Source organism: Camponotus vicinus, unplaced genomic scaffold (genome assembly GCF_025532165.1).
Source record: "Camponotus vicinus isolate PSW18456_S1 unplaced genomic scaffold, iyCamVici1.0 SCAF_1, whole genome shotgun sequence".
In the NCBI taxonomy this organism is placed as follows: Eukaryota; Metazoa; Arthropoda; class Insecta; order Hymenoptera; family Formicidae; genus Camponotus; species Camponotus vicinus.
Window position 1 is genome coordinate 37,269,659 of NW_028141945.1, and position 27,254 is coordinate 37,296,912.

Genomic DNA, 27,254 nt, shown 5'->3' on the forward strand with positions numbered 1-27,254 from the left:
AGTAATTATTAATTTTTTTAACAACATTTTTAGCAAAATATATTTCACAATATTTAGATTACATTGTTTGACCACTACCGCAATGCCATGACACAAAAATTGAATAGATTTAAATCGGTTACAAAATTAGGATTATTTAATTCCGCATCGTTGTTTATTTTTGATCCTCATAGTACGGAATTCACTATTTTGTATAAGATAACGATTATACATCACTTATTATATTTGTAGTTTACAATTTTATATTTCAATATTATACTTCGCTGAGAGAAAGATCTCAATCGTATATACATTTTTAATTAAGAATGTCTTATTCACAGAATTGTATGCATAATATAAATGTTTTTTTAAATATTTCATACATATTTACTGATTGTGAATTCCGCTTTTCAAACTTTCTTATCCTTCAACCATCAAGTCAATGCGCTGTTCGTATTTTAAACTCTCGCAGGAATCCTAACGGTGTAATTATGATGATGAAGTCAAAGACGGTGCTTCTTCCTCTAGGATACCCACATAAACCGGATCGCCTATACGAACAATTCCATTTGGTCCTCGCAGACCTAGATGAATTCCCATAGCTGGACTGTCGCCAACTGCGGGACGAATTTGTGGATCGGTTATCTGTCTGTAACTGCCAGAAAAATATTCCTCGTTAATGATATGAGATATTATTTAAGTTTTTCTCGACGTCTTTTGTGAAATATAATTATATGGTATGTCATATAATTTATTGTATATTTTTACCATAGATTTATATCTCGATATATATAAATGAGAAAAAATCTTGTATATTATATATTTTAATATACCTTTTTAAAGTGTTCAAAGGTTCAAGTTTGGTACTTTTTATTCCAGTTTCTGGATTCACCGTAGTGAGAATGCATCTTGTGCATGGTCTAAGATTTCTCAAAATCACATCTCCGATTTTCACCCAGTCCCATTTATCTTCCTCATAAGCAGAGGGGCCCTTGACTACGAAATTCATGCGGAAATTTAGCGGCGTGACAGGTTCATCCAATCGACTATTAAGGTCTGCTACCGAAGCTTCGTTGATCAGAGTAAAACTTGTTTGATCTGGATAGACTCCCTATTGACGTAATAAAAGTGCAGTTTTCCTGTATCGTGCATTGTTTGAAACGATATGTCTAAATTTCGATTTAATTCACTATGTAAAATTGTTACAATATATGTATAATTATATAATTATATTGTACGTTATTCTATGGTATATGGCAAACTATTTTTTTTTCTATGATATGAACGACATAAAAATATTTTTTCATTGTCGATCAAATTGATAGTTCTATGATAATAAAATATTTTTATCCTCGCACAATGGTTACGTCAGCAACAGATACACATTGCAAGAAAATCAAGTAAATTCATAACGGAAAATTAAAAAATGACTCTTCTGTTAGAAACATTTATAAAGAATTTTAATAAAATAAAATAGAATAAGAAAATAGAATAAGAAAGAATAAAATAAAAATAGATAATAAGAACCAGTGCAGTTGATAAGTACAAGTCATAAAGCATGATTATAATGACGAGAAGATTATTCAGATCTCCAAAAAATAATTATTAGAAATAATATAGATTTTACCAAAAAAAGCTATGTATTAAGTAGTAATAAAATACTTGATTAACTGATAATAAAAAAATTAATCAACATATATAAATTATATTTATTAAATCTCGAATATCTTATTTTTGTGAAAAAAGTACTTACGGTATCCGTCGTTGTTAGTAACGGAAAGTAATTTACGTATTGTTTTCTTATTTCTCTCGCCGGTCGATCTAATGGATAGTAGACCAATCTAAGACCGGTATCCTCTTGAAGAAGGAAACGTGACAGCCATCGAGCAATTTCTTCACCACAATCACGCGCCAGTACCGCTTGACCCCAAACAGTGGCTCGGAAACTTTTGCCACAAAGTTGAGAGAGATCTATCGATATCGACGTGACGTCCGGAGCGCGAAGCGTTAATATAGAATCGGAAAAATCGGGTGATATCTATAACAGACAAAGACTATAATAATTAATTAATTAATTCTAACTAATTATAGAATAATTAACAATATTTGAGACTATTGGCTTGGGTTATTAGCTTAAAAATGGGGATAGTAGAATATAATTAGTATAACAATCCTTAAAAACATGATAAAATGAAATAAAAAATATGGTTGAGCTACCACGCGTTCATCATTCTTTTATTAATCTATTAATCAATTTTTTATAAAGTTAAATTATATATAATGCATAATGTAGTAATGCTGTGATAAGTAATAGCTCTAATCGCGCAATTTACAAATTTATAAATTATATTGTCAATTTGTTTTATATACATTGCATATGATATCATCACAGAATAATTAAAATTATAATAAAATATTATTAGAATTTATTACATTTTTATTATATAAAAGAATAAATTAAATCTTGTAGCTATTCTTACATTGACCATTTTGGGTAACTGTCTGGCGGTACGAAATTGTCCTTCATGATTGATGACCATCAACGTTCGATCTTTTAACCAACCCGATTTCAGACCCAATTTAGTGCACACCATTTCCTTCTTGCGAACTATGCCGAGCGATTTAATCGGAAATACCATTATATCACTCAGTTCTCCGACCTTTCGCCATTTTGACGGCGGCTTCTGTTTCTTAGTCCACCACCACCAGGTAACAAAAACACCAGCACCCACGGCAGCAGCCGTGACAAGCACAAGTTGTGTTTTATCTGAAAAAATGTAAATTAAGTTAATAATATAACCAAATTAAATTTAAAAAAGACAAATAAAAATATAACCGATGGAAAGCATATTTTATTATAATTTAATAATATAATTCAATAAAATAAATTAATAAAATATATTAAAAAGTCAACGGATGGATTTAAAAAGAAGAGCAAATAAATTATATCTCGTCAATAATAGCCATGTAAAATTATCTCACATGTCATTTAAAAGTACAAGAATAAGAACTACAAATTCATTCGGCATCTTTGAGTGGTGTGAAGAAAGGATCGGAAAGTCCGTTCTTATATATGCGATTATATATATAATAAGGTACACGCTCCATTTATCGCAGCTTTTATTTGCTCTTTTTTTAATTTAATTTGATTATATTATATGCTGAAGAATCTTTCCTTTTTCAATTTTAATTTATTTATTAATACAAGTTTTTATTTGCAATTTTAACTTGTTGATGAAATCTCTGACAAATTTTTAAGAGCAGTCTTTCTTTATAAAAAATCAAGGCACCACACACACACACACACACACACAATACTTTACGAGATTACATAAGAAATTAGAAATAAATTTGTGATTTCAACAAGTGTCTTCCTTTCTTTCTCCATCTTTGTTATACTATTTCAATTCAAAATTGGCTGAATTAATAATTTGATTGAAATAAACCATGGCAAACATAATATTCTTTAAAAAATTAATTAATTTATCTTTCACATATATGATGAACATAATCAAGCATTTAAGTCACACAATAACTCATTTCTCATAAAAAAAATTAGGCTTACGAAATGGATAACCGGTTTTATGAGTCCCGGAAATGTTTCATAAAATGGTTGTTAAACGAGGTTATTTATTAATCTATCGTAATGTAATGTACAATATTCCAGAAATATTGTGTCTCTTATAGGGCTTTCATTATATTTTTACTTAACCATTTTTCAAAATATTATATTGATAATAATAAATCATTTGTATATTCATAATAATAGAATATTGTGTCTCTTATAGAAAAAGAAAAATGATCCAACAAATAGTATACGATAAGAAACTTAATGACTCATGATATTGCAGTTTGTATTGATAATGATGATGTTATATAAATTTAGATAAACGACAGAGAGTTAAGAATTTGTGTAATTTAAGAGCACTGATAAAATCTTCACATTCAGAAAAATCAAAGAACTTTTTTAAATTTTAGTCAATATGTCCAAAAAAGGCGACATAATGTAATTAATAAAGTTAATTAGCTCAACCTATGTATTATATATGAATGAAATATTTTTTATCGCACAATAATAATAATAAAAAAATCCATTTCTCTCTTCTATACAATCTAATCGATAATTTTCCTCATATTTTTAAAATTCGATATCATTAAGAGACACAATATTTCTGGAATATTGTGTCTCTTATAGGGCTTATATTATTACTTAACCATTTTTCATAATATTATATTGATAATAATATTTATACTTAGAAACCGAAATATTTTTTTTTATCCGTAGTCGCATATCGAATTTAAGAAAAGAAACACAGATCGAAATATTGCAGTGTGAAATAATTATTTTTTTGGCTTTGTACATATATTTTTATCGCACTTCCACTCGCTTCCGGCTTAATTTTCGTTCTCCTTATTTTCGATCATTGTTCCTTGCAATCTTATTATGTTTTCCCTTTTTATCAATTTCACGTACACAGGCGTGTTCTCAACCTATCGATTCACCTTGCTTATTCTTCTCAAAAAAATCTTTCAATGGACAAATAAAGACATATCGAAATTCTTTTGTGTCGAATAATTCGATATGTTAAATACTAAATAAAATACACAATATATTTACACATGATCAATGTCAAGGTCACAACGAAGTAGCCTTGCGGATTTCACAAGACGCAAAAGCCTAGCATATTTCTCGGAATCTCGGGAAGAACGATTAGTCGCAAATGAACCTCGTCTCTTCGCAGCTATCGTGACACTGGCTGGACTGGAGCTTCACGATCACCTCCTTTCTCAGGACGGATAGTACATTGTTATTTATTCATGCTATGCTATCTTGGTTCAATAATATAACGAGACCCAACCTTCGCTACGCGTCGACACATGGGCAGAAGGCGTGTGTGCAAATGTCCGTTCAGAATTGCGACGCTGCTTTCTAAATACGCTGATCACTCTGACACAGCCGGTCTCTCCGAATTTTTTAAGAATCAGTTACGCAACTAGATATAATTAATAAATCTGCATGATTACGCAATTCAGAGTGCCTGCGAAATTGTCAAAATTAATAGAATAAGAAAGATTATTCTCTGGCGATTATTTTCCTGTATAAAATAATCCTCTAGAACAAGACATTTTGACGTTGAAACGTTTGACAAATGTAAAAAATGTATTGAATTAAGAGAGAACTAGAGTCTTAAGAGTAAGAGATTTCAGACTCCATTCTCAAGAAAATTTTAGTAAATTTTTAATCCACAATTTTAATTTTATCTGCGCAGAGAGCACAGATATTTATAATAGATATTCATAAATATTTTTTATTATTTATTTTTTGAAATATTCTATAAGTATTTTATACATGTTAAAATTTTCAATATAACAAATATAAAGAAAATTTTTAATTTTATATGAAATGGAAAGATAAATTATAGTTTAATATTACTGATTGAAACAGTCAATATTATTAATTCTTTCAGTGAAATATTATTGATTTACAGTGCTATAATAATTTATAACTGCTGTATCAGTGACTCTGTTTACTCTTTTCAGTGATAATATACTGATTCATTTTTAGAGAGTGTGTATGAATGCATTGTTTTATTAATTCCATAAAAAAACAAACGTTTGACGAATAAAAGAAAAAACGTATTTTAAATGTATTTTAAATGTATTTTAAACATTTTTTAAACGGTTTCTTATCAGAAAAGAAACGTATCTCTTAACGTTCTTCAAGTGGACATTTTAACTAATCAAAAACATTTTCAAGAGTCGATTATGAAACGTTTCAAAGAAACATTTGTCAAACGTTTTTGAAACGAATATATGCTACCTGGGGTATGTGTAAAGCTAGCGCCAGACTATGCGTGATTCGTAATTCGCGATTCGTAATTCGTGATTCATAGAGATTCGTTAGACATTCAGGGGTAATTATGCATAAAAAGGGCCCACCCTCGCACAAATGTGTCATTGACATATATTGTCAAGGTCATATTTCTAATTAATATTCTGAAGGTTTTAGCCGGCGGTCGTTCTTTATTCAAAAGTTATTAAAGTATTTATGCATAAAAGGGGCCTCCTCTCCGATTTGTTTTATTTTTAAATATGTTATAGGGGAGATCTTCCCGAGTAATTTCGTATATATATATATATATATATATAAGGGTCGGACTCAAATAGCTTTGGAGATATAGGCTGAAAAAGGATAAAAATAATAAATACAAAAATGAGGTAAACCTTCGGAAAACCCAACTATATGAACTAATGGATAAAAATACCTAATTCCTACGTATTTTTACCTCCTGAACACGAATATGAAACTTAAAAATGGCGGTCGAACTCGCAAGTTGAAGAAAAATGCAAAAAAAGGTAAATTAAAGGTAAATAAAAAAAAGGTAAACAATTTAAATTTATATAGAATTTAATACACACACACACACACACACACGCGGGGGGTGTAAGGGAGGGCCTTCGACCCCTCTCCCGCAACCACCCCGCCGGTAGGCAAGGTGGACCTCGCTTTACAACTTACAGCATATATCCATTGTGATTGAACTCTTCGCAATGCGTCCCCTACTGGCGGGGTGGTTGCGGGAGGGGGGCCGAAGGCTCTTCCTTGTACCCCCCCCTCGCGCGTGTGTGTGTGTGTGTACACATACATTTGTGATATTTTTTAATTGTTTTAAATTGTATTAAATTCTATATAAATTTAAATTGTTTACCTAGGAATTGGGTATTCTTATCCATTATTTCATATAGATGGATTTTCCGAGGGTTTACCTTATTTTTGTATTTATTATTTTTATCCTTTTTCAGCCTATATCTCCAAAACTATTTGAGTCCGATCCTTATATATATATATACGAAATTACTCGGGAAGATCTCCCCTATCACATATTTAAAAATAAAGCAAATCGGTGAACAAATAAAGTAGAATCTTTATGTCAATATTTCTCATATTTATTTGTTAATAACTTTTGAATAAAGAACGATCGCCGGCTAAAACCTTCAGAATGTTAATCAGGGATAACATCTTCACAACGTACATTAATAACACATTTGTGCGGAGGTGGGCCCTTTTTATGCATAATTACCCGTCTCCTTTGAGTTTCGTCAAAAAACCGCTCGGTTAGCGAATCAGTGCAAATGACGAATCGCGCATGACGAATGGACGAATTTTATCTTCACATTATTCGCGAACGTTATACGAATCACGAATCACGCATCACGATTCGCGAAAACGCGCATATATTAACTGGCGCTAGCTTAATATGTAACGTACTTTTTTCGCAGAACTTATTCTATTCAATCAAAATGAGGTATACCATTCTGGCACTGACGGTTGCGCTTTGCCTCGCATTCGTGAGCTCGAATCCGCTTCCGGAAAACGGACTTCTCTCGGAGGTAAGCACGTGAGAGGCGCATCTTCATGCTTCTTATTTCTCTTTTAACATTGCCATTTGATTATCGCGAGATTAATGCGCCGGATTAACTGCCGCTTCTCTCGCTGCATTATCGCTCAATCGCATGCGCGAGTGACACGTGGCACGCCACTAACAAAATTCGAGACTGAATTTCAAACGTAAATATACGCGAAATTGTCGCCTTTAATTGCTGAATAGCTTTTATTAATACGCTTTTATTATTTACAAATGCTTCGATAAATTCCTGCATAAAATTATGCAATGACTATTAAATGGCTTTCGCATCACCATTAGATTGCAATAACGATCTAATGACCAAATAGTAGTAGTAAAAATACGGGTGGGGCTAGATCGGTCCCTGATGTCACCTAGATCTAAAAGATCTTCTGTAACCCTAATGACCATATAATCTTCCATTAATCTTAGCATCACTGATGATATCTTCATTCCTCTCCGTTATATCAATTGAGGAGAAAAAATGTGATTTCTAGAAAATCTCTGCCTCGCAGAGAATTTCTTAATGATATAATTAACACATAGAAATTAACTTTTATTTAAAAAAATAACTAAATTAATAGAATAATTATTAATTATCAAACAATAAGAATGGTAAAACGTGAGATGATTCTTTCTTGCTCGTGAAAGTTTAATCACATTCTATTAAATCTTTGATTGTTTTTACCGAATCAATTGATCGATTTCGATAGCTAAAAATAATTTTATTGTCGACGATTTCTTCACTCAATTAATGCTGTTACGATAAAATTTTAGCACGAACAAAATGACGGAAATTAACCGCGATTAAAATTTTACCGCAATATCATGCATTGTAATTTATGGAACCGCATCTTTATTTATTTATCAATATAACCTTCGGTAATGTGCTGGTAATCGTGAGCTACCATTTCTTTATTATAGCTTGTATCTATAAGTGTCACGAAAATACGATTAATACATGTTTCAATGTCAAAGTATTATCTTATAAATTTTAATACATAATTTTAACAGCTCATGAATTTGTTAAAATAAAAATCGTAAAATGTATTACAAAATATAGAAAATAATAATATTTCGAATAATAATTCAAAGTATAAAAAATTTTCACCTATTCTAATGCCGAAATATTATTATACAAAGTTTAATAACTTACTTATCTTGCGTATTAAAATTTGTATAAGAAAGTGTGTGCTTCAACAATAGAATGTAACAAAAAGTTTTTATACTTTGAAATATTATTCGTAATAATTCACTGAAAGTCTGTAATTTTTAATTCTTTGAAAATTGGTGATGCCACGATTGCTACGATTGATTACTTTACGTTATTATGTGATCACAGGAATTATAGTTGTTGCTTGAAAGCCTATTTTTTCACAGTCGCTACTCGAACTTACGTAGCATCCACCGCAGTTTATTTATAATTGTCATAATTTTTTACATAACATTTGAAACTGTGTAACATAACGCACGTGCGCGGTGAAAGAATGGTCACCAGCTAGAAATACTGACATAATGTGAAAAAAGAAAGTGATTCGTATAAAAAAAAAACGAATTTTGCGTATAATATCGGGACATTAGCATCGTATCGAAGAATTTAATGTTTCGATTATGCGGCTATAAAATAATAACCGTAAATCTCGAAGGTTTTCGCTACGCACGCGTTCCAATGTCGGAATATTATTTCATGCAAATTTTACTGGCTTTACATGAGCATAATATTTGTCTGAGAATAAACGTTTATACGTTTGTGAAACGATAAAATAATTTTCACGATTGCTAGTATTTCCAAATGTCATTGATAAGTAAATAGTAGACTATTAATATATTTTATTATTATATTAATTTACTTGTTTATTATATTAATTTTTTTAATTATATTAATTTATCATATTATATTTATTTATTTACATTAAATTTTATTATTACAATAATATATTTTATTATAATACTATATAAGGAGCAATATAATCATATCGATAAGTAAACAGACGCTCGTATGCGGTTCCGTAAACCGCACAGGCACGCCATACATTGTCGTAAACGGTATAAACCTCAAAGTAAACGATGTGTCGAAAAAGCCGGGTCGTCTAGCTCTCGTCCTCCGACACTTTCATTGGCGGCCAAGTAACCGGACTTTCTTCGGTCGATAGGTGCCCGATGGAAAGTTGGTGCGTACGCGTATAAGAGCGTGAAGCAACGCAGTGCGATATTCAAAATTCACTGTGCGAACTTACACTTGATCCGTATTTTGCACGCTGTTAGAAGAGTTTCGTGGATAATATTGAGAATAGAGAATATTAAGTCGATATAGAGATAAGCAGCCAGACAAATAGAGGGAATAGATAGATGATCTAAAACTTAGAAAAAATCAATCAAGATTTATAGGAATAAAATATATTTAATTGAGGAGAGCAAGATGTACATTTACTAGGTGTGGAAAGTATTTAAATTGTATGGAACAATCATAAATGTTGTAGAAAAAATTAATAAATATTACATAAATTGAAAAATATTACATGTCAAATTATATACATCAGATTATACTATTTTTAAACACATTCGAAAATAAAAATACGAGCGGAATTTTTCGACTAAAGTTGAGAGGTGAATAGCGAGTGGAACAGCGTCGACTACATGAATGTAAAGCCTTGAGGGAAAGTGAACTATAATACTCGAGTTGAGCAATATTTACATGGCCGTCCATTGGTTCTATCAGTTTGAGATTTTATGTAAAATTAATGCAAAATAGATTGCATACCAAAAAAAAAAATAAATCACCTTGCACATATAATGACAGGTTGTCCTTCAATCAAATAGATACGTCGTTACGAAAAATGTCGATCTTTCATAATTAACGTGATCTTCTCGCCGATTTTGTGTAATATTACACTCGAATTTTTACATAAAGATGCTTAATGAATGGTTATAAAATATATTTCTTGCATGAGATATTTAATAATAAATGTTGAGTGATAAACTTTATTAATAATCTTCGTAAAATTGCAATTAATTTAATCCTCAGTAATTATCTCACAATTCCAAGAATTTACAAGAAAAACAGTTATGTTACGGCTCCGGGTAGTGTAAATCGTAAAGTAATCGACAAGTCCGTTCAACAATGGCGCTAAGTTAATGATCCTTGCTTTGCTAGTATCATCTAACATAGAGATCGTTACACAACACAATTGCCTTAATATTTTCAAAGGCACCAAACTCCACGGTCTTTACCGTCTATTTTCAACTTGAATGGGAGAATTATGCACTGCGGTACACTTCCTTATTTGCTGGTACCTCGTGGCAGATACGCTTCGCGTATTCTTTAACGGACTTCGCTCGGAGGTAAGCACGTGAGAGGCGCATCTTCATGCTTCTTATTTCTCCTTTAACATTGCCATTTGATTATCGCGAGATTAATGCGCCGGATTAACTGCCGCTTCGCTCGCTGCATTATCGCTTAATCGCATGCGCGAATGACACGTGGCACGCAACTAACAAACTTTGAGGCCGAGTTTCAAACGTAAATATACGCGAAATTGTCGCCTTTAATTGCTGAATAGCTTTTATTAATACAAATGCTTCGATAAATTTCTACATAAAATTATGCAATGACTATTAAATGGCTTTCACGTCACCATTAGATAGCAATAACGATCTAATGACCGAATAATCTTCCATTAATCTTAGCATCACTGATGATATCTTCATTCCTTTCCGTTATATCAATTGAGGAGAAAAAATGTGATTTCTAGAAAATCTCTGCCTCGCAGAGAATTTCTTGATGATATAATTAACACATAGAAATTAACTTTTATTTAAAAAAAAACTAAATTAATAGAATAATTATTAATTATCAAACAATAAGAATGGTAAAATGTGAGACGATTCCTTTTTGATCGTGAAAGTTTAACCACGTTCTGATCTATTAAATCTTTGATTGTTTTACCGAATCAATTGATCGTTTTCGATAGCTAAAAATGATGTTTTATTGTCGACGATTTTTTCATTCAATTAATAGCAGTTACGATAAAATTTTAGCACGAACAAAATGACGGAAATTAAACGCAATTAAAATTTTACCGCAATATCATGCATTGTAATTTATGGAACCGCATCTATTTATTTATCAATATAGCCTTCGGTAATGTGCTGGTAATCGTGAGCTATCATTTCTTTATTATAGTTTGTATCTATAAGTATCACGAAAATACGATTAATACATGTTTCAATGTCAAAGTATTATCTTATAAATTTTAATAGATAATTTTAATAGCTCATGAAGTTGTTAAAATAAAAATCGTAAAATGTATTATAAAGTATAAAAAATAATAATATTTCGAATAATAAATCAAAGTATAAAAAATTTTCACCTATTCTAATCTGCCATTTCTTCTATGTGAAAAAAAACTGTCTTTCTTATCCGCTATGTCTTCTTTCGTATTTACGCACTTTTTATACATCTAACATTGCAAGGAGGTCTTGGCATGTAAATTGTATAAATTGCGCATCCTTATCCCATAATTATGTCTTAGTTTAGAAATTCTTATATGCAAATATTGAGTTATAGTACAACTAGTTAATTAAACGAACATCTTAAATTAATACTTTTTATCTTTTGACACTCTTTAATCTCGTTATAAAGTATCGTATCTTACACTCAAAGATTTAACAATTAAGAAGTTTAAAAACACAGGCCTGCGAAATTTAGGTTTTATTAGTTACAAAAAGCATGATAGGTGAATCTGATAGATTTTTTGACTCTGAAAATGAATCTGGCGGCAGAATTTCTCCAGCACGTCAAGTTTTTGAATAATTCGTGCTTAAATAGTCCAAAAATGGCTATTTCGATCAATTTAATGAATTTATTATGATAATAAATAATTTTTTGAAACATCTCTGCTAATGGCATCATATAGTACTAATCTTATTTTTATCTTTGGATACATACATTTTTTAATGCCCCCTATCATTTTTTTGAAATTAAAAGTGGCAGATCTAATATAGCGGACAGAACCACAATAAAAAGGTATAAAATTTTCAAAGAGTCATCAAAATGTGTAACAACTGTATTAAATATATTTCTATAAGATTTTTTTGACAACTGAACCTGACAGATGTAAGCATTAGACATATGAACCTTTTCAAATTTTAAGATGGCAACTCTGCTATATTGATGCCTACGTAAATTTTCTTTAGTATTATACGATGCCATTGGCAAAAATATTTCAAAAAATTACAAGTTCTCCCATAATAAATTTATGAAATTTGCCAAAATAGCTATTTTTGAACTATTTAATCACAAATTGCACCGTATATTTAGTGGATAGTTGTATTTTGTTTTATCTCATATATTTGTACATGAAATACATATATTATAAATGCATAGAAATTAACTGACAGATGAATCGGTTACAAGAAATGATGATAATAATAAGATAGTTCGCAAATTTTGTATGTGAGAAGAGACTGATTTAATTATTATCAAATATAAGATCTCCGCCGGCAAATCTGGTACCGGTTTTTCTGCCAAATCGGCGATTTGTATCTCGTAATAATTGAATTTTGATAATTAGTTCACGACGTGTAAACTTTTGAAAACGCTTGTAACTAAAGAATTCGCGTGAACGCAAGACATTATTCCTGTAACGTTGCGTTGCAAGTAGCTAGTATACGAAGCGTATCATTGATTTCGTTGTGGTGTATGGTTTATTTTATTGTCACCATTGGGTATTGGCGATTTCACCTTTTTATGGTGCACAACGCAGGGTGCCCATATAAGGATCCTTAACTAATTGTTAATCGAATAATCAATTAATTGACCGCTATCCGCGTTCAAGAATAAAGAACACGTATGGACACTCTGTAGACAAGTCTCGAATATTACGAGCCGAAGGAGCGCACGTAAGGATCGTAGCAGTAAGATCGATGGATCGTAGCCGCAAGTAGGATGTGAGAGCACCGTAGTGTCGGGAGCGCTGGAGTTGGACGTGGAGCTGCAACACACACCGCAATTATATTCCCCAAAACAAACAAAACAATAGTAATTGTAAATTAATTCCTGTATATTTGTACTCACTTTCGCCGCGTTGTCCGGTAATGCATCCCCGAACGCGGGAAAATCTTAGACACGGCGAGATCCCTCTCTGCTCGCTGCCTGCCGACTAATACCTACGGATCTCTATAATCTTTCCAGACGGTGGCCAGCAGCGGAAGTAACTTCTGGAAAATCTTCTGGGCCGAACAGACGCCTATAATAGGACCGACAAAAGGTATGACGGAGGCTATACCCGGTCCTTTCACCAGACTGCTCCTCATCGCTAATCGAGGAGCTGCGCAATGGATAGCGGATTGTGTACTAGTGAGTAAACGATATCTCTGGATTTTCACTATCTACCATTTTTTTTAATTTTTCTATATATTAATTTATAATAAAAGATCTAGACACCCTCCGTAAATTTTGTTACTTTAAAGTATTAATCAAGTTTGCTTAATATTATTAACATTATATTTTATAAAGGATTTAATTATAGACATTTTCTATAAATCTAAAATGTTCCGACTAAAGAGAAAATAAATTATATTTTTAAACGACAATCATATAAATAGTCTAATACTATTTAGAAATTTTACAATCACACTCTTTTTTGAGAAGAATGTATCACGCAACTCCAATTCTTATAATAAGAAATAATTGATTGATAATTGTACCTGTTACTTCACAACTAGTGTTAACAATGTTAGCATATGAGTATTTAATGATTAGCTTTGAAAGATATCCAAGCCATTTTTCGAAGAACTGTTGAGAACTGTTAGAGAGATTTTAATTCCGGATTGCGCATAATCATGCAAAAATACGCGTATAATTGCACTTCTGTATCTGGTCCGTATTAATTATGCCATATTTGTATTTTATTATCCGAGAGAGAAAGAAGAGAAACTGCGAGCGAAGTTATTTCGACATCGTTAGAACGAGGAAAGATATCTTTCTAATTGGACATTTATGATTTATTGTGAAATTTATAAAATCTTTTGCACTATAAATTCAATAAGGAATTTAATGGAAAAAGTTTAAACAAAAACATGAAAAATTAATATCGCACACATTTGTGATCGCAATTCCATAATAGGCCAATTCAATCTGTCGTCGCAAATGACTGCGTTTGTCGACACGCGATAATTGTTATTCGCAATTCTTTCCTTTAACAGATTTATAAGTAAAATTCGTGTTATAAGAGATCGTTTCTCATATAAAATTTCAAAATTAATTAAAGAGACACAAAACGCGCAACAAAGATAAAATTGCATTCGATAAAAGAATATAATTGTTAATTAATAACTGCGCAATGCTTAAAGATATATGATGTTGCGAAACGAATCTTGAAATAGTGCAAACACCGGTTTCGCGTGTGTTACATTTACAGGAATGAAATCATAGCTTTGTATATAACTACAATTTGTATTATACTTTCGAGAAATCGTATAGCGCAATGTAAATTAGGACTTTGCGGCGATCGATTAACTGTTACAACGGACAGGAAGCTATTTGAGTAAAGGTGCGAGGAGAAAGGAAGGATCGCGCGGAGAGAGATTCTGGAACACACATTTCTTTTTGTTGACTGTTGCAATTTTTTTGGCACGCGTTGCGCCCGTAATACATTATTATGCGCAATTCGCGACATATTACTCGCGCGAACGTGCGAGGAGTTTTATCATCGGGGAGCGTCCGCTTCGAAAGTGTTTACGCTTCGTATAACGCGTGAAACTCCTTGATTTGGCAAATTAAGCTCTTTTACGCGTTTATGATTTTACGCAATTAAACGTAGACAGAGATAGCAAATAATCTTGCATTATTTGCGCGAAATGCGTAGCACACACGTCTGATAAGTCTAATAAGTCTTTTCCTCAAGTTTTTTAATTGATCTTCTGCAATTTTTATAATATATGGAAAATATAATTCGTATAAATAATATAATTTTTAGAAATCAGACTTTGAGAAAGTTGAACAATATTTAATTATTATTTATTTAAAAACATTATTAATTATTATTTATCTAAAAATACCCGAATATAAAAGCCAATTTCCAATTTTAATTTGCAGAGATTGGCGGATATAAGCGAAAAGTATGTTAACTACAAGGGGAAAGGCACCTGGTAATTTAAGCAACTTATTCGAGGATCGAGATGAGGAAGCACAGGAAGGGGCTTCGCCGGCCTTGGTACCGATGGATATCAACGCCGAGCCGCCTCTGCCAGAAAGGAACACGGGTACGATGTTGGCAACAGGACCGATCTCACGGTGTTGCCTCCTTGTTCCCGGGATTCTGAATACACTTCCTTCGTCAATGGCCGTCGAGCTCTTTGTGAAAACACAAGAAAGACACACTTCGTCACTAAACGTATTCTTCTCTAAACGCGATGTTAATTCAACATCGTCCGACTTCGTTCACTCGGCTCTCTATGCGATCTTTTTCTTCTTTCCATCTATTCCTTTTTTCTTCTTTCTCTTTTTATCTTCCCCTTTTTTTCTTTTTAAGCCTCTATCTCTCCTCTCGCCTTTTTTTCTATTTACTTCTTCTCTGTAGTCGATTATTAAAACGATAGAGAAATTTCCGTAGACGGTCGTCGTTTTAAGACGATCAAAATTTAATCCTTATGGGATGGCTCGCGCCACCGTGCTACGATGGAAACACATCGAGAGAGATGTTGGAACTTGAAACTGTGAAATCGTTTCGAATTTGTGATACGACACGCTCGCCGTTGACAGTTCGAACGAGATGATTCATGCACCGACGACTACGGGTAACGAATTTCTCGGAGCGCACTTTCTCTACGAGCCATCCCTCGGCTTGAAAATCGCAATTCGCGCTTATAAAGTAAGAAATAAAAATAAATAAATTTTTTTTCTGTAGAAAATACCATGTACAGAGCCTTACGATCTGTTTTGATCGTAACATGGACAAGACGCGTGCTATTTGCAAGATCGAAGAATACATTGTTAAATATATATGCCCTTCGATTATTATTGCGCGAACGATACGATTTCGATCGATCGTCATCGAGCACAAGAATAAACAAGATATCGCAAACTTGTACATAGCTTACCCCGGGATGGAAGTGCCAGGCATAATGTTGTTTCTATTTATTTGTATCTTTAACATTCTGCTTTCTTGTTATCTCTTATATATCTATTTCTCTCCTTCTCTATAACTGCGGTGACGTAAAATTTGTGAAATTTAGTTAATAATTAAGTTTGCTAAGCACTGTTAATAATGAAATCAGAATTATCTCTCTAGTGTATTTCAATTTGGTGTAATTTGCAAAAGCCAGTCACTGCAACGAATCGTTGAAACAAATTACTTCCCTTTTTGGATTTTTCCGTTCCGGACAAATTCAATAATAAATGTAATTTGAATAAACGTGTAATGTCGTCAGCATGAAACGCGGCGTTTCTCGTCCTTGAACCGAGCGTATTATTTTTTTGTGTAAAACGTCCCTATTGTGTTGTAGTGCAAATAAATATTATTATAATAAGAAACGAGAGTTATGTGTATTTGACTTTAAATAGATTAATATATACGATATTTAATATATTATATAATAGGATGTATAAATGCGAATATCTCCATTTCACAAAATATTAATAATTTTTTTCTATATCAAAATAAATTAGAAAAATATATGATCCATATAAATTAAATTTGTTTCTATTCTAAAATTTTAGGTTAATTGATATATTCAAAAAAAGTAAATATTAATTTTTTTAACAATATAGCAAAATATATTTCACAATTTTTAAATTACATTGACCACTATCGCAATGCTATGACACAAAAATTGAAGAGATTTAAATCGGTTACAAAATTAGGATTATTTAATTTTAGGATTATTTAATTATTTAATTCCGCATCGTTGTTTATTTTTGATCTTCATAGTAGTACAAAATTCACTATTTTGTGTAAGATAAAATTATACATCACTTATTGTATTAATAGTTTACAATTTTATATTTCAATGTTATATTTCGCTGAGAGAAAGATCGCGATCATATATACAATTTTTAATTAAGAATATCTTATTCACAGAATCGTATGCATAATATAAATGTTTTTTTAAATATTTCATATTTACTGATTGTGGATTCCGCTTTTCAAACTTTCTTACCTTCGATCATCAAGTCAATGCCCTGTTCGTGTTTCAAACTCTCGCAGGAATCCTAACGGTGTAGTTATGATGATGAAGTCAAAGACGGTGCTTCTTCCTCTGGGATACCCACATAAACCGGATCGTTTATACGAACAGTTCCATTTGGTCCTCTCAAACCAAGGAGAATTCCCATAGCTGGACTGTCACCAACTGTGGGTCGAATTTGCGGATTGGTTATTCGTCTGTAACTGCCGAAAAAAAATCCTCATTAATGACACGAGATGTTATCTAAATTTTTCTTGACGTCTCTTGTAAAATATAATTCTGTTGTAAGTCGTATAATTTATCGTATATTTCTGCCGTAGATTTATATCTTGATATATGTATATAGATGAGAAAAAAAATCTTGTATATATTGTATATATTTTATTAATTTTAATATACCTTTTTAAAGTCTTCAATGGTTCAACTTTGGTACTTTTTATGCCAGTTTCTGGATTCACCGTAGTAATAGTGCATCTTATGCAGGGTCTAACATTTCTGAAAATCACGTCTCTGATTTTTACCCAGTCCCATTTATCTTCCTCATAAGCAGTGGTACTTTTGACCACAAAATTCATGCGGAAATTCTGCGGCATGACAGGTTCATCCAGTCGGTTATTAAGGTCTGCTACCGAAGCTTCATTGATCAGAGAAAAACTTGAATCATCTGCATAGGCTCCCTATTGACGGAATAACCTCTTGCAGTTTTCCTGTGTCATGCATTGTTTGAAATAGAATAACTAAATTTCGATATTTAATTCACTGTGTAAAATTATTACAATATACGTACAATTATATAATTATATTATACGTTATTCTATGTTATATGGCAAACTATTTTTTTTTTATGATATGAACGACATAAAAATATTTTTTCATTGTCGATCAAATTGATAATTCTATGATAATAAAATATTTTTATCCTCGCACAAGTGGTAATATTATTAATAGATACACGATGCAGGATAATCAAGTAAATTTATAACAAAAAGTTAAAAAGTGATTCTATTAGAATCACTTATAAAGAATTAAATAAAATAGAAATGCATGATATATATAAGATCCAGTGCAGTTGATGAGCACAAGTCATAAAAATCGATTATAATGGCGGGAAGATTATTCTGATCTCCAAAAAATATGTAAAGACTAGAAAAATAATTAATAGAAATAATATTCATTTTACTAAAAATGAAATTATGACTTTATTAATTGATAATAAAACATCTATTAACTGATAATAAAAAAATTAATCGACAAATATAAATTGAAATTATTAAATCTCGTGTATCTTATTGTTGCGAAAAAAGTACTTACGGTATCCATTGTTGTTAGCAATGGAAAGAAATTTACATTTCTTTTATGCATTTCTTTCGCTGGTCGATCTAATGGATAGTAAACCAACCTAAGTCCAGCATCCTCCTGAAGAAGGAAGCGTGACAGCCATCGAGCAACTTCTTCACCACAATCACGCGCCGGTACCGCTTGACCCCAAACAGTGGCTCGGAAACTTTTGCCACAAAGCTGAGCGAGATCTATCGATATCGACATCATGTCCGAAGCGCGAAGCGTCAATATGGAATCAGAAAATTCGGGTGATATCTACAACAGACGAAGACTATAATTCAAATAATTATAACAATGTTTGGGACTATTAGCTTGGATTATTAAAAATGAAAAATAGAGAAAATAGGATATATAATCCGTAATCTCATGACATGAAACGAAAAAAATGATCAAGCTGTGTTCAGCGCTCTTTTACTAATCTATTTTTTCTTTCTTATAAAGTTAAATTATGAATGCAATGCAATGTAATAATATAGCGAAGCAAAGTAATAGCTTTAATCATGCAATTTATGTTATAAATTGTATTGACAATTTGTTTTATATATTATTGCGCACGATATCTTAACAGAGAATAATTAAAATGATTATAAAACATTATTACATTTTTATTATATAAAAGAATAAACTAAATCTTTTTTTACATTGATAGCTTCTCTTACATTGATCATTTTGGGCAATTGTCTGGCGCTAAGAAATCGTCCTTCGAGATCGATGACCATCAACATTCGATCCTTCAACCAACCTGATCTCAAGCCCAATGTAGTACATTCCATTTCCTTCATACGAATTATGCCTAGCGATTTAATAGGGAATACCATTATATCGTTAAGTTCTCCGACCTTTCGCCATTTTGACGGCGGCTGAAGCTTCTGTTTTTTAGTCCACCATCCCCAGATTACAAAAACAGCCGTACCAGCGCTCACGACAGCAGTCGTGACAAACGCAAGTCGTATTCCATCTGAAAAAAAGCGTAAAAAAAGCACAAGTTAATATAATCAAATTAAATTAAAAAAGGGTAAATAAAAACCAGCGCGATAGGTGAAAAGCACATTTTATTATAATTCAATAATTATCTATAAAAACGTATATTTCGGATCATCTTCAGTGTATAATATATAAGTGAAAAAAGTCAAAATAATAATCGAAAAAGATCAGAAATATATTGTTCGAACTACAACAAAGTTAAACGAAATCGAGTATAAATAAAATAAATTAAATTAAACTATATTAAAAAGTCAAACGAACGGATATAAAAGAAAAACAAATAAATTAGATCAATAATAGCCACATAAAATTGTCTCTCATGTCATTCAAAAGTGCAAGAATAAGAACTATAGATTTACATCCGGCATCTTTTAATGATCTGAAGAAAGGGATCTGGGACATTCGTTCTTATATACGATTATAGTAAAATACATAGCTGCGACTTTAAAAACACGAGGAAAATTATTGCGCGACAATCAAGTTACATAGAAGAGAGAAACGATATTTTTTTATTATTATTGCGAGACAAAAAATATTTCATTTAAAATGGATTGAGCTAATTAACTTTATCAACTATATTTTTTCTTTTTGGACATATTGATCAAACTTTAAGAAAATTCTTTGATTCTTTTGAATGTGAAGATTTTATTAGTGTTCTTAAATTACATAAATTCTTAACTCTCTATCATTTATCTAAATTTATATAACATCATCATTATCAACACAAACAGTGATATCACGATATCACGATATGATCACGATTTCCTTATCTCATACTCTGTTGTATCACTTTTCTCTCTCATTATATTATTGGTCTTACTTAACCATTTTACAAACTTTTATTTTGACAATAATATTTATATGCTTAATAATCGCAAACTTGATTCATATTCGCATATCAAATTTTAAAAAAATTTGAAACACATATCGAAATATTCCTGTGTGAAATAATTATTCTTTTTGGCATTATATGTATATTTTCATTGCACTTTTACTTGCATCCGGCTTAATTTTCACTTTCGTTTTTTTCGATCATTGTCTTATCATCTCTTTCCACTTTTTATTAATTTCACGTATATAGCGTGTTCTCAATCTATCTATTCACCTTGCTTATTCCTCTTAGAAAAATCTTTTAATAAACAAATAAAAATATTATGTCAAAAATTTTTGTGTCGAATAAATCATGATATATTGAACGATAAATATTTACGCATGATTAATATCAAGATCTCGACACAGCTTTGCAGATCGCAGTCTCACAGAATTTGTCTTCGACAAATATTCCTCGCGATCTCGAAGAACGATCGGCCGCGAACAAGCCTCGTCTTCGTACAGCTTTCGCGATACTGATGCGGGCTTCACGTGCACAATCACCTCTTTTTTTTGGATGGATGAAACACCGTTATTTATTCGTATTATCTTCTGTGCTATCTTCTTCCAACAATATAAGGAGACACAGTTGTCGCGACCGCGTAGACACATGTGAGGCAGAATGCTAGTCACTCTAACACGGCTTCTCTCCAAATTTTGTAGAAATCAGTCACGTGATGATAGATCTATAGTCAGCGTGGCTGATAGATCTATATGATTACGCAGTTAAGATGTCCCCCGCGAAACTGTGAAAATTATTGAAATAAAAAAGATTATTCTCCCCCCCCCCCCCCCCCCGATTATTTTCCTATGTAAAATATTTCTCCAGAACAAGATGTTGTGACAAATATAAAAAAATGTATTAAGAGAGAATTAAAATCTTAAGAGTAAGAAATTTCAGGCTCCATTTAAAAAAAAATTTTAAAAAGGCACAATTTTTTAAATCACAATTTTAATTTCTCATTTCATTTGTTGTCTGACTCCTTTGAAATTATAAAATGCTGTCATTTATGCTTCGCAACTTCAGATATACATATATGTGTGTGTGTGTGTGTGTGTGTGTGTGTGTGTGTGTGTGTGTGTGTGTATGTAAGATGATAAGTTAAATTTATTTCTATTCTAAAATGATAAATTTTAGGTAACGTGCAGAATCTGATCTGCTTGCAATTTTATGCAGTAAATTTTAATATATTTGAAGAAAGAGAGAGAGAGGGAGAGAGAGAAGAGAGAGAGAGAGAGAGTGTGAGAGAGAGATGGACTTGGAAGCAGCGCGCTTGCTAGATCTTCGCGCGATGCAGTTTGTCACCTACACATCGAGGAGGAGATAAACTTTTCTTTTTTTTACTATGTAATAGTTTATAATATACTGTTAATCGCGCTGTGGAAGAATCAAAAGACGATCCAAAACGTTCGTCCGTTATTTTTGTAGGTTTAAGTTTCAAATAAACCAACAATTAATAAGAAGGAAGTGTTGTTTCTTCTCTGCGCTCCAATTACCGCGCTGTGATTCTTATGTGTCAATTTTGATTTAATTTTTATTAATTAAAGGTGTTTTATACACAGAATTATGCGCATAACACAAGTGTCTCTTCAAATATTCATTGTTGTTTCTGGATTCCGCTTTTCATGTTTTCTTGCATTCGACCAAGTCATTCGTCAAGTCGATGCCTTGTTCGCATTCTAAACTCTCGCAGAAGTCCCAACGGTGTAGCTATGATGATGAAGTCAAAGACGGTGCTTCCTCTTCCGAGATACCCACATAAACCGGATCGCCTATACGAACAATTCCATTTGGTCCTTGCAGACCAAGATTAATTCCCATAACTGGACTGTCGCCAACTGCGGGTCGAATTTGCGGATCGGTTATCTGTCTGTAACTGCCAGAAAAATATTCCTCGTTAATGATACGAGATATTATCTAAGTTTTTCTTGACGTCTTTTGTGAAATATAATTATGTTGTATATCGTATAATTTGTCGTACATTTTTGCTATAGATTTATACCTCGATATATATAGATGAACAAAAAATATCTTTCATATTATATATTTTAATATACCTTTTTAAAGTCTTCAAAGGTTCAACTTTAATACTTCTTATTCCAGTTTCTGGATTCACCGTAGTAAAAGTGCATCTTGTGCATGGTTTAAGATTTTTCAAAATCACATCTCCGATTTTTACCCATTCCCATTTATCTTCCTCATAAGCAGAGGGGCCTTTGACTACGAAATTCATGCGGAAATTCAGCGGCGTGACAGATTCATCCAGTCGACTATTAAGATCTGCTACCGAAGCTTCGTTGATCAGAGAAAAACTTGTGTCACTTGTATAGGCTCCCTATTGACGAAATAATCTCTTGCAATTTCCCTTTTTCTGTGTCGTTTTTTGTTTGAAACGAAATGACTGGATTTTTATATTTAATTCATTATGTAAATATATTACAATGTATGTATAATTGTATATTATTCTACATTATATGTTATTCTACATTGTACGCCAAATTATTTTTTCTCTATGATATAAATGCCATAAGAATATTTTTCATTATCTATCAAATTAATAGTTCTATTACAATAAAATATTTTCATCCTCGCATAATAATAACGTTAGCAACAGATACACGACGCAAGAAAATCAAGTAAATTAATTCATAGCATAGAAAATTAAAAAATGCTTCATCCGTTGGAAATACTTATGAAAAATTAAAGAAAATAGAAATAAGCAATAAAAACCAGCATAGTTGATAAACAACTCATAAAATATTATTATAATAGAAGGAAGATTGTTCAGATTGTTCTTTAAAGAGATCAGTAGATTGTTCTCCAAAAAATAAGAAATATAGAAAAATAATTATATTAGAAATAATATACATTTTACTAAAAAAAGGAATTATGGAGCTATTAACTGGTAATATTATATCTATTAACTGATAATAAAAAAATTAATTGACAAATATAAATTCTAATTATCAAATCTTGTGTATCTTATTGTTGCGAAAAAAATACTTACGGAATCCATCATTGTTAATAACGGAAAGACACTTTGGTAACTTTTGTTTATTTCTTTTGCTGCTCGATTTAATGGGTAGTAGACCAACCTAAGACCAGCATCTTTCTGAAGTAGGAAGTGTGACAGCCATCGAGCAACTTCTTCGCCGCAATCGCACGCCGGTACCGCTTGATCCCAAAGAGTGGCTCGGAAAGTTTTACCACAAAGCTGAGCGAGATCTATCGATATCGACATCATGTCCGGTGCGCGAAGCGTCAATATGGAATCGGAAAATTCAGGTGATATCTAGGATAAACGAAGACCACACATAATGGAATAATTAACAATATGTAAGACTCTACAAAGTGGAGTATTAACTTAAAAATCGATAGTAGAATATATAACAATTATTAGTACAATTAGACAATTAACAATTATTAATACAATTAGACAGTAGAATATATAACAATTCGTAAAAATGATATGAAACGTAAAAAATGGTTGAGCTACTGTGTTCATCGCTCTTTTATTAATCTATTTCCCGTTTCTTGTAAAGTTAAATTACAGATAATGTAATAATACTAAAGCAGAGTAATAGCTCTAATCGTGCAATTTATATATCTATATATCTATATTTAAATATTTTATATTTATGTATTTATAAATTATATTGACAATTTATTTTATAAACATTGATATCATCATAGAATAATTAAAATTATTATAAATTATTATTATAATTTATTACAATATTATTGTATAAAAGGATAAACTAAATCTTGTAGCTTCTCTTACGTTGACCATTTTGGGAAACTGTCTGGGGGTGAGAAGTCGCCTTTTGAGATCGATGATCATCAACGTTCGATCCCTCAACCAATCCGATCTCAGACCTAATTTAGTACATTCCATTTCCTTCCTGCGAACTATGCCGACTGATTTAATAGGAAATACCATTATATCACTCAGTTCTCCGACTTTTCGCCATTTTGACGGCGGCTGAAGCTTTTGTTTCTTAGTCCACCACCACCAGCTAACAAAAACAGCCGTGCCAGCGCCCACGGCAGCAACCGTGACAAATATAAGTTGTGTTCTGTCTAAAAAAATGCGCGAAAAAAGCATAAAAATTAGTGATATAATTAAATTAAATTAAAAAGGGCAAATAAAAGCGTAATAGATGAAAAGGGTATTTTATTAATTCAATAATTACATATAAAAACGTAATGTTTGGATCTTTAATGTAATATAATAAGTCAAAAAAGTCAAAAATAGAGTTTGAATTATGACAAAAGTCAAACGCAATCGAGTATAGATAAAATGAATTAAAAAGTTAAATGGACGGACTCAAAAATAGAAATAAATAAATAAGTAGGTAGAGCTCTACCCGAGAAGATCCGCTAATCTAACATATAAGTGTTAAATAGCTTGTTAATTAATACTCTGCATGCAAATTACATGGGTCTATTATTTCTTCAACCGCACCATATTTCAAATGATATCATGACATTATAAATAGAATGTGGTTTATGCAGGGCACAATAATTATTACGATATAAACTTCATTTGTTAAAAATTTAGAATATAAGTTAAATGTTTGTGTGTTATAAAAAAAAAAGATTTCAGAAAAATTTATTTATTCAATTTTTTAACGAATAGAATAAATATAACACTTTAAAATTCTAGTATATGTGTGACACCTTAAAATTTTACTCCTTCATTGTATTAATAACAGAAAATTCTCATAATTTACGTTTTCTTTTGAAGCGAATAATAATTGATTGAAGAATAACACAATTTTACGATTAATGATAAGAAAACACCAAGTAGTGATAGCGAACTTTAAAAACACGAGGAAAATTATCGCGTGACAACTAGGTTACATAGAAAAAAGAAATGATATTTTTTTATTATTATTGCGAGACAAAAAATATTTCATTTAAAATGCATATAAGTTGAGCTAATTAACTTTATCAACTATATATTTTTTTCTTTTTGGACAAATTGACCAAATTTAAGAAAGTTCTTTAATTCTTTAAATGTGAGGATTTTATTAGTGCTCTCTTAAATTATATAAATTCTTAACTCTTTATCATTTATCTAAATTTATATAATATCATCATTGTCAACACAAACAGTGATATCACGAGTCATTAAGTTCCTTATCGCATACTCTATTACATCACTTTTCTCTCTCATTATATTATTGGTCTTACTACCATTTTTCAAACTTTTATTTTGACAATAATATTTATATGCTTAATAATCGCAAACTTGATTCATATTCGCATATCGAATTTTAAAAAAATTTGAAACATCAAAATATTCCTTTGTAAAATAATTATTTTTTTTTGCATTGTATGTATATTTTCATCGCACTTCCACTTGCATCCGATTTAATTTTCATTCTCCTTTTTTTTATCATTATCTTATCGTCTTTTTCTGCTTTTTATCAATTTCACGTACAGCGTGTTCTCAACCTATCGATTCACCTTGCTTATTCCTCTTAGAAAAATCTTTTAATTAACAAATAAAGATATTATATCAAAATTCTTTTTTGTCAAAATCGTGATATATTGAATGATACTAATGAAGTAATAAAATATATTTACACATGATCAATATCAAGGTCGCGACGAGGTAGCCTTGTAGATCACAGTCTCACAGAAACCTGCCTTCGGCAAATATTTCTTGGGATCTCGAAGAATGGTCGAGTGCGAGCCTCGTCTTTCGCAGTTTTTGTGACTGACTAAGTATGACTAGTATCATGCAGTGCTATCTTTATTCAGCAATGTTACGAGATATAGCTGTCGCCATCGCGTCGACACATGTGAGGCAGAAGGCGATTAATGTGCTGTGCAAGAATGTTCAGAATTGGGACTGCTTTCTGTTCGGTCGTGGTACATAACTCCAGTCATCCTAACGGCCGGTCTCTATCCGAATTTTTTAGAAATCAGTCGCTGAGCGATTTCGATGAGTGTGGCTAATAGATCTATATGATTACGCAATTAAGAGGTCCCCCGCGAAAATGTCAAAATTATTGAAATAAGAAAGATTATTCCCCCGCGATTATTTTCCTATGTAAAATAATTCTCCAGAACAAGATGTTTTGACAAATGTAAAAAAATGTATTGTGAATTAAGAGAGAATTAGAATCTTAAGAGTAAGAGATTTCAGGCTTCATTCTTAAAAAAATTTAAAAAAGGCAAAATTCTTTAATCCACAATTTTAATTTTTAATTTTATTGTTTTCTAACTCTTTTAAAACTTCAAATAGAATTAATGCTGCCATTCTATGCTTCGCAATTTCATATTTATATATGTGTATATATATATATATATATATATATATATATATATATATATATATGTATAAGATAATATATATATGAGATGATAAATTAAATTTGTTTTTCTATTCTAAAATGATAAATTTTAGGTTAATTCATATAATCAAAAAGTAATTGTTAATTTTCTAACAATATAGCAAAATATATATTTCACAA

General features: G+C 31.3%; 4 protein-coding genes across 6 annotated transcripts; 1 reads left to right on the plus strand and 3 right to left on the minus strand.

Moving 5' to 3' along the window:
* Positions 1-5: 5 nt before the first annotated feature.
* Positions 6-4,755, minus strand: LOC145965160 (mitochondrial amidoxime-reducing component 1-like). The gene is made up of 5 exons (XM_083088542.1): positions 4,598-4,755; positions 2,460-2,746; positions 1,733-2,017; positions 813-1,090; positions 6-634 (listed from the first exon to the last, which is right to left on the minus strand). Exons 1-5 carry the CDS (start codon positions 4,599-4,601, stop codon positions 469-471), a joined length of 1,020 nt encoding a protein of 339 aa, XP_082944668.1. The 5' UTR covers positions 4,602-4,755; the 3' UTR covers positions 6-468.
* Positions 4,756-7,211: 2,456 nt separating this feature from the next.
* On the plus strand, positions 7,212-16,925 carry LOC145965204 (uncharacterized). Its single transcript, XM_083088597.1, has 3 exons — positions 7,212-7,371; positions 13,579-13,743; positions 15,484-16,925. Exons 1-3 carry the CDS (start codon positions 7,282-7,284, stop codon positions 15,538-15,540), a joined length of 312 nt encoding a protein of 103 aa, XP_082944723.1. The 5' UTR covers positions 7,212-7,281; the 3' UTR covers positions 15,541-16,925.
* A 360-nt stretch (positions 16,926-17,285) lies between these two features.
* On the minus strand, positions 17,286-21,531 carry LOC145965226 (mitochondrial amidoxime-reducing component 1-like). 2 transcript variants are annotated; one of them, XM_083088632.1, is made up of 5 exons: positions 21,109-21,531; positions 19,657-19,872; positions 18,885-19,102; positions 17,973-18,250; positions 17,286-17,776 (listed from the first exon to the last, which is right to left on the minus strand). In XM_083088632.1, the coding sequence occupies exons 1-5, from the start codon at positions 21,110-21,112 to the stop codon at positions 17,611-17,613; spliced, it is 882 nt and encodes a 293-aa protein (XP_082944758.1). In that variant the 5' UTR covers positions 21,113-21,531; the 3' UTR covers positions 17,286-17,610. The 2 variants fall into 2 exon arrangements, with proteins under 2 accessions (XP_082944758.1, XP_082944751.1); XM_083088625.1 differs by having other exon boundaries at positions 17,287-17,776; positions 18,885-19,169; positions 19,574-19,872.
* Positions 21,532-22,285: 754 nt separating this feature from the next.
* On the minus strand, positions 22,286-26,571 carry LOC145965211 (mitochondrial amidoxime-reducing component 1-like). 2 transcript variants are annotated; one of them, XM_083088607.1, is made up of 5 exons: positions 26,362-26,571; positions 24,551-24,849; positions 23,777-24,061; positions 22,827-23,104; positions 22,286-22,645 (listed from the first exon to the last, which is right to left on the minus strand). In XM_083088607.1, exons 1-5 carry the CDS (start codon positions 26,363-26,365, stop codon positions 22,480-22,482), a joined length of 1,032 nt encoding a protein of 343 aa, XP_082944733.1. In that variant the 5' UTR covers positions 26,366-26,571; the 3' UTR covers positions 22,286-22,479. The 2 variants fall into 2 exon arrangements, with proteins under 2 accessions (XP_082944733.1, XP_082944741.1); XM_083088615.1 differs by having other exon boundaries at positions 24,551-24,845; positions 26,362-26,570.
* Positions 26,572-27,254: the final 683 nt, after the last annotated feature.

Excerpts from the sequence above, each read along its gene's own strand:
- LOC145965160 (XM_083088542.1), bottom strand. Across the intron at positions 2,018-2,459 it reads AGTTACCCAAAATGGTCAAT|ATATCACCCGATTTTTCCGA; the intron begins GTAAGAATAGCT and ends TGTCTGTTATAG. Across the intron at positions 1,091-1,732 it reads TACTAACAACGACGGATACC|GGAGTCTATCCAGATCAAAC; the intron begins GTAAGTACTTTT and ends TTACGTCAATAG.
- LOC145965204 (XM_083088597.1), top strand. The coding sequence starts at position 7,282 with ATGAGGTATACCATTCTGGCACTGACGGTTGCGCTTTGCCTCGCATTC. Across the intron at positions 7,372-13,578 it reads AAAACGGACTTCTCTCGGAG|ACGGTGGCCAGCAGCGGAAG; the intron begins GTAAGCACGTGA and ends TAATCTTTCCAG. Across the intron at positions 13,744-15,483 it reads GGATAGCGGATTGTGTACTA|AGATTGGCGGATATAAGCGA; the intron begins GTGAGTAAACGA and ends TTTAATTTGCAG.
- LOC145965226 (XM_083088625.1), bottom strand. Across the intron at positions 18,251-18,884 it reads TGCTAACAACAATGGATACC|GGAGCCTATGCAGATGATTC; the intron begins GTAAGTACTTTT and ends TTCCGTCAATAG. Across the intron at positions 17,777-17,972 it reads CCATTGAAGACTTTAAAAAG|TTACAGACGAATAACCAATC; the intron begins GTATATTAAAAT and ends TTTTTTCGGCAG.
- LOC145965211 (XM_083088607.1), bottom strand. Across the intron at positions 24,062-24,550 it reads AGTTTCCCAAAATGGTCAAC|ATATCACCTGAATTTTCCGA; the intron begins GTAAGAGAAGCT and ends CGTTTATCCTAG. Across the intron at positions 23,105-23,776 it reads TATTAACAATGATGGATTCC|GGAGCCTATACAAGTGACAC; the intron begins GTAAGTATTTTT and ends TTTCGTCAATAG.